Genomic DNA, 11,815 nt, shown 5'->3' with positions numbered 1-11,815 from the left:
CCCCCCCCTCCCTCTTTTCACACTAGTGCAATTTGTTGTGCGTCTGCTGTCATGCTGCAACGCATGACAATGGAAATCACATTATTCTCTATGGTGCTTGTTCACTCCTGTGGAACACGGTGCAGTGGGAATTTTGGAAAGGTGCAGGTGCTTTTGATGCAATGTTTTTAGCGCGCACAAAAAGTGCATGTAACATGCAATTTCACCCCTTTAGCACATGACAATAAGCCTCCACCTTCTAGCAACTTATGTTTTATTTCACATTGGCCAAGCAATAATGCATGTAAAATGCACTTAAAAAAGCATAAGAATGCAGATTCCCAATTGTGAACAGAGACTAAGGGGTGTATTTATAAAAACCTTTGCAGAGCCATTTGTTCTGCGAAAATCTGACTTTTACAGTGGCACTGCATTCTGTCCGTTAGAAGGAGCTGAGGAGCGTAGGGGATGTGTCCTCTAGAGCAGTAGTTCTCAACCTGTGTAACCTCAGGACCCACATTTGTCCTTGATCATTAAGTAGTGACCCAAGTCGCACTGCAATGGAACGCAAGGCATTAGGGTACCGTGCATTCCGATGCGGGCGTACGAACTGTGGGTGGGATGTGCGTTCAGGGTACCATTCAAATGAATGGCAACTCCACACACCTCCCACACCAGAATGCACAGTAGGTGCGATTGCGTGGTACAGTGCGTTAATCGTACAGTGCGTTAATCGAACAGTACTATGCGATTAACTCACTGTACTAGTTTGAACGGGCCCTCAAAAACTCTGACAGGCACAATTTCACACACTCAGACATTCTCACACACACATACACACTCCACAAATGTTTTTATTTTTTTTAAGGTTCACCAAGTCCCCCTACCTTATGAGAACTGGAGTGGATCCTCAGCCTGGGGTCCAGTGTGGGCTGGGCTGCTTGTACGGGCCCTCTCCCGCTCCCTTGCGCGCCCTGTAGAGGTCCCGGGAGCCAGAATGTGACATCACTACGGTCCAGGCACCTCTACAGGACACACAAGGGAGCTGTAAGCAATGCACATATGGATGGAGTTCCCTCGCGGCCATAGCCCCATCCTATGCCACCTCAAGCTGACACTCGGTATCGGGTAGCATATTTTGAATGGCTGCTTGGCGCGAGAACTGACAGTGCTGTGCTAGGGGGAGGCAGAGGAGCCTCTCACGGTTCTCAACCTGTGTAACCTCAGGGCTCACATTTGTCCTTGGTCATTAGGTCGTGACCCAAGTCGCACTGCAATGGAATGCACAGCATTGCTGTACCTTGTATTCCAGTGTGGGTAATCAAATGAATGGCAACGCAACACACCTCCCACACCAGAAAACGTGGTAGGTCCACCCTTTCTCCCTACCTTACGAGAACTGGAGTGGATCCTCAGCCTGGGGTCCAGTGTGGGCTGCTGTGCTGTGATGGAGCTCCATCCATATGTGCATTGCATGTACAGCTCCCTTGCACACCCTGTAGAGGTGCCGGGAGCAGGAAAGTGACGTCACTCTAGTCCAGGCACCTCTACAGGGCACACGAGGGAGCTGTAAGCAATGCAAATATGGATGGAGCTCCCTCGCGGCCATAGCCCCAGCCCACTCCACCTCAAGCCGACACTCGGGCATATTTTGAATGGCTGCTTTGCGCGAAAACTGGCAATGCAGCACTAGGGGGAGGCTGAGGAGCCTCTCACCTACAAAAGTGGAAGGAATGTGATGACCCACTGAACACGGGGTCGAGACCCACTTTTGGGTCACGACCCACCAGTTGAGAACCAAGGCTCTAGATTAGGGGCGCCCACTATTTTTCGTCTGGAGATCTACTTGATCAGCCGATCGCTCCAGTGTTTGTCCTGCACAGAGGATTGGTACATACTAGTGACATGTACCGATCCTCTGCCACTTGGCCACGCACAAATGGGCTCAGCTTCTCCTCTGCATCCCCCCTGCTCTCCCGGGCAGAGGCAGCGGGGGATCCGACGAGAAGTGAAAGAGCACTTCATCCGCGGGGGGGGAGGTGTCGGAGCCGCTGTGACAGAACGGACAAGCAGTGAGGGGAGAGAGAGTCCTCCGCCCTCCCCCGCCGCCGCTTCCTCGTAGATCAGTGGTTCTCAACCTGTGTAACCTCAGGACTCACATTTGTCCTTGGTCATTAAGTCGTGACCCAAGTTGCACTGCAATGTAATGCGCGGTACTGCGAGTTCCGATGCGGGCAATAGAACTGTGGGCGGGAGGTGCGTTTGGGGTGCCATTCAAATGAATGGCAATGCAATGCACTTCTCACACCAGCACATGTGATAGGTGCGATTGCGTGGTACAGTGCGATTGACGCACTGTATTAGTGTGAATGGGCCCTCAAAGACACTGAGACACACACAACCACAGACACAATCTCACACACATACATACACACTCCCAAAAACAAATAATTTTTGTTTTTAAGATCCACCCAGTCTCCCTATCTTACAAGAACTGGATCCTCAGCCTGGGGTCCGGTGTGGGCTGCTGTGCTGTGATGGAGTTCCATTCATATGTGCATTGCTTGTACAACTCCCATGCACACCCTTTAGAGGTGCCGGGAGCCAGAATGTAATGTCACTCCGGTCCAGGCACCTCTACAGGACATATGAGGGCTCTGTAAGCAATGCACTTAGGGATGGAGCCCACCCCACCTCAAGCTGACACTAGGTACTGGACAGCGTATTTTGAATGGCTGCTTGACCTCTCACCCAGAAAAGTGGAAAGCACACGGGGACCCACTGAACACGGGGCCGCAACCCACTTTTGGGTCAGGACCCACCAGTTGAGAACCAAGGCTCTAGATGGAGCCGAGGAGCGGCCCTTTAAGGTGCCCATACACTGCACGATTCTCGTACAAGAATCGCGGGAAATCCCGCGATCGTACGAGAATCGTGCAGTGTATGGAAGGCGTGCAACCGTTTCTACTGTACGGTCCCACGTCTTCCATCGAACAAGCAGGCTGGAAAACCTGCCGGGAATCGTACGATTCTCGGCGAGTTAGTGGCCTGCTTGTTCGACAACTGCCGAACGGGCCGGTGTGCGCATGCGCACACTACCCGTTTGCAGTCATTGCAAGCCCGCCCCTCAGGATGGGCAGATCGTACGTTTCTTTAAGTACTTTACAACCCTCGCAAGACAAAAGTCTTGCGAGGGTTGTAAAGTGTATGGGCACCTTTAGCCAGTACCTCTGAAAAGCCCATGACAACGTCAGCACAGCATGATTTGACCCTGGACGCAGTGCTGCCTCTCTAACTACCATCACCTGGGCTTTGTTACTGATTGTGTAGAGCTTGCATATGCTGACCATACCTGGCTTGAATCAGCCAAAATTCAAGCTATGGCTGTTTAGAATGGATGAGGGAATGAAGTTGTTTCACTTGGGGCTGAATAATTTTACTTATGGGCTGTCACATGTTGATTTCCTTGTTAGCATATTGTAGGATTATCCACTTTTAAGCCACTTTCTTGTACAAAAGCAACTAAGCTGATTGGATAATTCTACCACCCATCGTTTCTGATATTATTCAGTTATTTTTGCAATTGAAGTCTTGTTAAAATCTCTGTTTGCAGCAGGTCCTATTGAGATACGTTTCCATTATAGGCAAAGCAGGTCAAATGCAACCTTTTGCTGCATTTTCAGTCTGAACACGTGTTTGAACAGCAACTGCATTCGTATGCAAAAGAGCGTTTTGGCAACAATGCCTGTCTGTGTGTTGGCAGCCTATTCAAAATGAATGGGCTGCCTTAATGCAAAGGTGTAGACGCCAGCTGTACTCCATACAGCGACGCAATCAAGTTTAATATGTTGGTGTTCTTAGTGACAATCGCAGAGGGCGCTGTGTATATCCACAGAGGCACATATGAAGTAACCAGCACTCGTTGTAAAAGCAATGCCCTGATGTAACGCACGTTAATGGCGGGCAGTAATGCAATGTATCTGTCTCAATGGGCAGTGTATGTAAACACTAACAATATACTTATGTGTCCCCTTTTAATCTGTCAAATATATAGTAATACCCTCCCAAATCTTCAACTACAGAACACTAAGGTCTCGTTCACACCTAGGCGTATTGCATATGCACGTCTGTCGCGCGTTTTTTTACTGCGATTCGCGGTAAAAAAGTTGCGCGACTGTCGCGCGTTTCCGAAGGCTACTTAGCTGTATCCCAATGGAAACGCGCAACAAAACGGCCCAAAGTAGTACATGTACCTTTTCAGGCGTGGGCCGTTTTGTAGAGCGTTAGGGACGGGCGGAAATACGCCAAGGTGGGAATGAGACCATTGAATACAATGGAATTTATATTTTTGAGCCTTTTGTAGAGCGTTTGTCGAGCGTAGAACGCGCTACAAAACGTTCAGGTGTGAACGAGGGCTAAGGGGCATATTTATAAATCAGTGTATCTGTCATTCGCCAGACAATCACTGCTGGAAAAATTTCAAGTTGCATGTGTTTGAACCCTTTCTCTGCCACCAACATATGTAATTCATTCATTGTCATTGGAAATCTGCCAGTGATTGTGTTAGGTTTAAAATGCATCTCAGCCCAAAACGTTTTCTTTCTCAATTGGGACAAAGTAGGGAAAGAAGTAAAACTCCTGTCGGGTTTTAATTTGCTGCCTGTTTCCCACTGGGGAGATTCCCCTTTACTTCTGTCCCAGAGACACAACAGGAAGTAAGGAAATCTCTGCAAAGTGAGGGAAATTCTACTCTTAGGCTGGGTTCACACCTAGGTGTATCGAATATGCGCGTTTTTACCACGATTCGCTGTAAAAAAACGCGCAACAAACACGCGTTGCCGAGGGCTACCTGGCTGCATCCCAATGGATACGTGCGGCAAATACGCCCCAAAGAAGCCCCTGTACTTCTTTGGGCGTAGGGCGTTTTGCAGCGCGTTCCTACGCGCTGTAAAACGCCCAGGTGGGAACCATGCCCATAGGCAATCATTGGTTTTCACATGTTGAGCGTTTTACAGAGTGTAGGAACGTGCTGTAAAACGCCCAGGTGTGAACCAGGCCTTAGACAGTTGTCATAGGAACAGGTTCCCCATTGGAAGGTTTCCCCTCTCCTCTTGTTCTGACAACTCTAAACTTCTAATTTGAATTCTCCATCCCTTTCTGTTTCAGTGGCAGTGGTCACCAGGACATATAGGAGGATGGATTTTCCCGGTGGGGTCACAAGCAGCCAAACCTGTCAGGGGTTCTAATCCTTCCCTACTCTATAAAAAACTAAATTGTTTTGGGTAATGCAGGCCTGGACAAATCCCAGGAGCCAGGTAGCCAATGTTCCTTAAAAATGACAGCTGGCACCCACCTTTTGCGATTTCCTTTAGTTGTTAATGGAGCTGGCTCCTGGATTGGACAGACTGGCTTATGAATTCCATATTAATTTGTTCCCTCGTAGGGTAAAGTATATGTACGTTGAGTAGACAAAGACATATTTAACTCCAGCTGGTACGCATTTATATCACAAATTCATACAACTGTGCAGCAGGAAAACATATACATAAGATGTTATTGCCAAGTCTCAGAAATGAAATATTTATATCTCTTTTGGTTTTGAATATATTCAATGTTTAGTTTTATTCTAAGTGTGTATAATCCATGCACATTATTTATTAAACTCTCTATTTTTAGCCTAGAAATGGCAGATCCGATGGCAGACGCTACAGGTTTTCCACTCAAAAGCGATGAGAGCACTGTCATCTTACATCTTTACCCAGCAAGCCAGAGTGGCTCAGACACTGAAGAAGAGGTTACTCATATGAATGGTATGCATTTAAAAGAATCATGATCCCTGTTAACATTGTTTGGCTAGACTAGTAGCTCTAAGGAGGGACCACTTCAAGCTTCCCAGGTGGCTACCAGCCTACCTGAGAATTAGGGATGTTCAGATACCGAGTACACTACTCGGTACAAGTACAAGTACAGATACTTTTCCAGCTCCAAGACTAGACTAGAGAAAAATGTAAAAGTTAGGAGGCAGCTGTCATTTGTAAGGAGCACACGGAGCTCCTGGGATTTGTGCATCTGTTTGGTTTTGTTTTTATATAAATATATATTACGGATGCACCGATACCATTTTCTCACGTACTGATACTTGCCCAAGTACTCACAGATACAAGTACGGATACATTTTTGTTTATTGTCATGTGACAGTTTTTCTAAAACAATACAGACTAATGATTTCAGGACAGTGGTGGAGCACCAGAGCCAGGTCCCAGCTGCAACCGATGCAGCCCTGGTATTTCTAATGAAAATGGCAAGTATTGGCACTGGTATCTGAACATCCCTACCGAGAATGTAAGTGCAGCTTCCTCAATGGTAAGGCTTCCATACCAAGTGCATTGGAGGAAGAAACATCCTCTTCTGTCTTCACTAATATGTTGTAGATTTCCTAAATGACAAGACGTTATAGGTGTGCCACCAGGCCCTAATTGGCCATCATGTACATCAGTCAGAAGCCGAGTGCTGTAGGAGATGCCACAATCATTGTTGGGGAAACAAGGAAGCGCGAGCAATCCTCTTAATTTCTATAAGTTATTTTAGTCATATAGGCTTTCTAAAGACTCCTATTCTGAGTTTTACATGGCCTTGCCCTACAACATAGCCCTGTCAAGCAGGGGAGTGACCCTGATCTTTCTCTGCTTCAGCTAACTTTGTCTTCTCCCCACTCCCACCCTATAACTGAACACTGAACGGAGTTGCAGCACATTGATAAGCTCAGCACTCCGTCACTGTTCTCTCTCCTCCTATCAGCTTCTTATACTGCAAAACACAGAAGTACTGCAAGAGGCTAATAGCAAGTCAAACTCATGTACTTACATTTCTTGCATTTATAAATACATGTAATTATGAGTACAGAGCTGCATCAGTATGTGTCTTAGACAAACCTAGAGTTTCGTTTCAAAGGTGCAGGCTTGGAGGCAGTCATCCAGAGCATGGCCTCACCCAAAATATCTATGCAGTCAGCAATGGCCTGCCCTGCTTTCTCAGAAGTCAAAGATTGGTTAGAATGACAGCCCTGGAGCTTTTATTGGCAATAGCAGATGCCATATTTTTTTTTCCATATAAATGTTTATTAAAGAACTGCAAGCAGTACATAAAACAATAGTAGAAACGTGATGTACAGGTATTGACATATACGAAAGTGTGAACACAAGATACAATAAAATCCAAATCATATGTCGACAATTAGTCCCAAAGCGATATGGAGAGCTGTCCAAAGAACAACCAAGCAAGCAATGGGAGAGCAGTAGGATGCCATATTTTTATACTGACTCAGAACAGAATACACTTGCTGTGAATGTGTGAAATTGAGGGTTAGGTTATACCGGTATTTGTTTCCAGGAAGTTTATTAGTTAGTTTTTAGTTATAGGTCCTTTTGATCTGTGCCCACCAGAATGAGCATGGATTGACTCAGAAGTTCATCCATGCTAGGAAACCATGCTGTAGAGGACTTGTGGATTGTATGTCAGATTTCTATAAGTGTTACATAACCGCTTTCTCTTCTTCCTGTACAGTTGGCCCATTGAAATACTCAACCACTCTAACCAATCGGCAGCGTGGAAACATGGTATCCGTACTGCCAGCCACACTGGACTGTGAGTACATGGTAGAATTGCAGTGTCTTTTTGTCTTAACACTTCACATATATTTATGTAGAGCTCTGCTGCTACTACCTACTTAAACTGAGCTGTGTAAACATGAATGATTTAATATTTGGACACCAAAATGTACCAGTAACAAATGGGGTCCACCTTGTTGTACTGACAGTAACTCAAATTGCACATTATCATTTTTTGTTTATTGAATTTACTGCATTGAATAGAATAACATGACCAGGACTATTTAGTTATTGCATGGTTGCTGTTTTTATTCCTGATACATGTTGGTATTTGATGTAATTGTATAATATGGTGCTCATCATGTGCTGCCTATGCTGGCCATGCACACAGTAAATGCCTGGCAAATGACATCACTTTTAACCATATTTAGATCTCACGAATAACTGAATTGATTAAGGCAAGCTGTCCTACTGACAGTTTGTTTATATATATATATATATATACACACAGGGGTGTGGAAATGTAAAAAAAAAAACTACCTGTCTAAGGGCTAAAGCGGGGGCCATATCTACTTGTCCCAATACAAAAAAAATTGTTTTAATCAAAACTAGGGATGCACCAATACCGTTTTTTAGGTATCGAGTACTGATTTTTTGCTTTCCGTACTCGCCGATAGCGACTATTGGTGCTTCCGTTGGCATGCACCAGGCTTTCCAGACAATTGGGAAGCCGGGCAGCGGGTAATGACATGCTTCCCGGCTTCCTGATTGCCAGGGAGGCCGACTCCATGTTGTTTGGCCGGCTTGATTGTGATTGGCCGGGAAACTGGCTTCCCAGCCTATCAGCATCGAGACAGCTTCCCGGCCAATCAGGAAACTGGGCGGCGAGTAATGACCTGATTAGCCGGGAAGCCAGCTCGATGCTGATTGGCCGGTGAGCTGGCTTCCCGCGCCAATCAGGGAACTGGGAGGCGGGTCATTAGTAGTTGCCCCGCTTCCTGATTGCACAGGAAGCTGGCTCCATGTTCTCCCTACGGCACTGCTGGCCAGAGAAAATCTTTTGCTGACCGTAAGTTCCGGTATTGGCGAAGGTATCGGAGCATTTGGGTGAGTACTAGTACTCGCCCAAATACTCTGTATTGGTGCATCCCTAATCACAACTGTATTTGACTGTGCTAAATAGCGCATCTCATTGGTCAGCGTGGTCAATGCTTGCAATTTGCGAGCGAAATTCAAAATGCATAGGGGAGGACTGCGCTGGACAGCAGTACGGGGTAGTAATAGTACACCTGTACTGGCGGAGGGTATGGACTGTGCACGGAAAGGTAAGAATAGCAACATCTATTATTTGCTTCCTTTTGGTCTGGGAAATATACTCTTGAAAGTGTTTTGTCAAAAGTTGATCCTTCTGGAAATCCAGTGTTGTTCTGTGCACTCTGCACTAAAATCTTATGCACTATCAGTCCTGTCCCATTCACCCTTATGAACTACAGATCACCTTTCCACTATGCTATGAAGAGGAGGAGATATTCTGTAGTCCAAATCAGGAGCGAACCTTCTAGGGTGACAACACTGCTCCTCTATAGATACAGTGAGCATTGTCACCCTAGAACAGGAAGTGTGCTACGAGAAGGTGAAAAAAAACTGTAAAAAAAGAAAACTAATGCAGTAGCTGTGGAATTTGAGGACGGGAAGCTGCAATATATATTTTAGTTTTGTTTTTGGGTTTCGATACACTTTCAGCACCACCAGTTCCAATTCTATGTAAGTCATTTATTAGTCATTCCTCCTTATATATACAATGTATTTAATGGTAGAATTTTTGTTTGCTGCATATTAAGTGGTCGATTGTCAATCCTTTTTTACCAGCCCTATCTGTACATCAAGTTGCGGCCCAGGGGGAGCTGACTCAACTCCAGGAATATCTGCAGAAAGGTATGCGTCTCTCAACCTTACCCCATTGGTAACTGTGTGTACGATGGGCTGGGCAAGCCTACTGTTACTTTCACTTTCTTTATTTTCCTAGATGACACATTACTAAATCGACCAGATGAGCGAGGTTTTACTCCTCTAATGTGGGCTGCTGCTTTTGGAGAGATTGAGACTGTTCGTTATCTCATGGATGAGGTAGGGTTGCTGTTTGTTGCCTAGAATGGCTGGATATTTAAACGTGGAGATAACCTAAATGAAATGAACCTGTACCCAAACTATGCATGCTTAAGTATTTATATATTCAGAGCAATGTACCCCTGTAACTATACAGAATTGTGGAGGTATTCATCTTCAAAGTTCACATCAGAGACACTACTTGGTCCCTGGGAGCCCTAGACCGAAAGAAGGCACATCAGAATGGCAGATGGAAGAGAGGAACATCCATTTCTCCTTCTGTACTGTGCAGTATAAACCCAGAAGTGCACAGCTGTGAGCACTTCTGAGTTCCTGGCTAGGAGAGCATGGTGAAGCACTGTGTTCTCGATCAGATTTGCCTAAATGCAGGGGAGACATCAGGGGTCCAAAAACCAATGATGTCTCCATAAAGAGTACCTGTCATTAAAAAAGTGCCATGACATAGGAGATTTATCAGCAATAAAGTTAGGTGAAAAAATAAAATTAAAAACAGAAAACTTTTTTAAAGCTCCCTAGCACATGCGCACATTAATGCATGCTTATGGTGCACACGCATACATAAATAACAATTATGTAACACATGTTGTATATTGCACACACTGAAATGAGAGGAATAGTTCTAAGAGCATAATTTACAGTTAACTCTAAGCTGATGACCCGTGAAGGCTTTTAAAGTGCTGCCTGTGGACAAATCGTAGTTTGTCACCATGTCCTGGGGGCATGGAGTCTTTTGCCATGCAATTCAATCCCTGAAGCTGCATGGCAGACCTGATCTGAACTTTATTCTGGGATGATTCTCGTAGCTACCCGGACCTTGCCTGGTCCATCTACTACATTAGAATCTTGTTGTAGATGGACCAGGCAAAGTGTGTCCATAAAGGTATCATTTATAAATTGAGAGGTTTATCAACAAGCAGGAAGCATACTACATAAAGGCATCAAATCTTACCTGTATGCACTGTATGTTTTCAGTTGGTTCAGGTTTTGGATGGCTAACAATGCCAGTAACATAAAGCAATACCTTTGGCATTCTAAGCAGGCAGTGCATTAGATTTTTCTAAATACTTCAAGCTGATGGACCACTATTTAAGTGGTAAAAACTCACTGCTACAGTGCATAAGCCCTCTAAATCAGAATGTGTTACTACATTTACATTGGGTAGTGTCTTAATCTTAGTTGCGGGAAACAGAACACATACAGGTAGAGACTGTGTATGTTTACGGGATAGAGCGATATATTAACCACAAAAGAGGATCTGAATATACACATAACGTATTGATAGTGAATGAAGCATAATGACATGCTTTTTATTTAGAAGATATTGTTGCACAAAATGTACTGAAAATACATTATGCAAAATCAGATTTGCTACTTAAAATGCTCAATATTACTCATATCTTTTCAAAGGGTGCTGACCCCCACATCCTGGCCAAGGAACGAGAAAGTGCCTTGTCGTTGGCCAGCACAGGAGGATATTCTGACATTGTGTCACTGCTCCTCGACAAGAAGGTGGATATTAACATTTATGATTGGGTAAGTGAATATGCAATATGTATTTGCTTAAAGGGTAATTCCACTTTCCCAGGTGAATTTTGCATTCACCAGATGAAAATAGCTTCTTGCTAAGAATGCCATTGAAATTCAAAATACAGAGCACAGGGCTTGGCTGCCATGTATGGAGTACAGATAGTACACCGGCATCAGTGGAGGGGAAGGAGTGTTCGGCCAAAGGTAAGTATAGCGGGGGAGAGGCGGCGAGATTGCAGGGGGTAATCCCATTTTCTCATTCACCTGGGAAAGTGCAATTCCCCTTTAAACATCACTAATTTATGTAATAGTTGAGGGAAACATTGCAGATTGTTCTCATTATGTGCAGTATCAGGGCCCTAATTTTATATAATTTATGTTTACTCCCAGTAGCAAAATGCAGTTTTGAAAACTGATGACAATAAATCTCAAACACTACATATGTAATCGCCTTCTGTGAGATAATGCCTGCTTTAATAATAAACTATTTATTACTTCTAGTAGGTCTCATGTGATATATTTTCATATTTGCTTCTTACATGTGATGGAGTGTCTTTACTATATGCTCTGGGGGG

The 11,815-nt window shown here is 44.7% G+C and overlaps 1 protein-coding gene across 3 annotated transcripts in view; it reads left to right on the top strand.

Annotated features, from left to right (window-relative positions):
- RFXANK (regulatory factor X associated ankyrin containing protein) overlaps nucleotides 1-11,815 on the top strand; it is a 22,188-nt gene that overhangs the window by 447 nt on the left and 9,926 nt on the right. For 2 of the 3 annotated variants that reach the window (XM_018568415.1, XM_018568416.1), the window contains exons 2-6: nucleotides 5,656-5,789; nucleotides 7,543-7,623; nucleotides 9,456-9,521; nucleotides 9,613-9,713; nucleotides 11,121-11,246. In XM_018568415.1, coding sequence (XP_018423917.1) covers nucleotides 5,663-5,789; nucleotides 7,543-7,623; nucleotides 9,456-9,521; nucleotides 9,613-9,713; nucleotides 11,121-11,246 — 501 coding nt within the window. In that variant the 5' untranslated portion in view covers nucleotides 5,656-5,662. The remainder of the gene's footprint in view (nucleotides 1-5,655; nucleotides 5,790-7,542; nucleotides 7,624-9,455; nucleotides 9,522-9,612; nucleotides 9,714-11,120; nucleotides 11,247-11,815) is intronic. The other variant, XM_018568418.1, reaches the window with a different exon arrangement.

This window comes from Nanorana parkeri, unplaced genomic scaffold (assembly GCF_000935625.1).
Source record: "Nanorana parkeri isolate BGI_ZX_2015 unplaced genomic scaffold, ASM93562v1 scaffold1183, whole genome shotgun sequence".
Classification (NCBI taxonomy): Eukaryota; Metazoa; Chordata; class Amphibia; order Anura; family Dicroglossidae; genus Nanorana; species Nanorana parkeri.
This window is presented reverse-complemented; position numbering and strand designations above follow the sequence as displayed.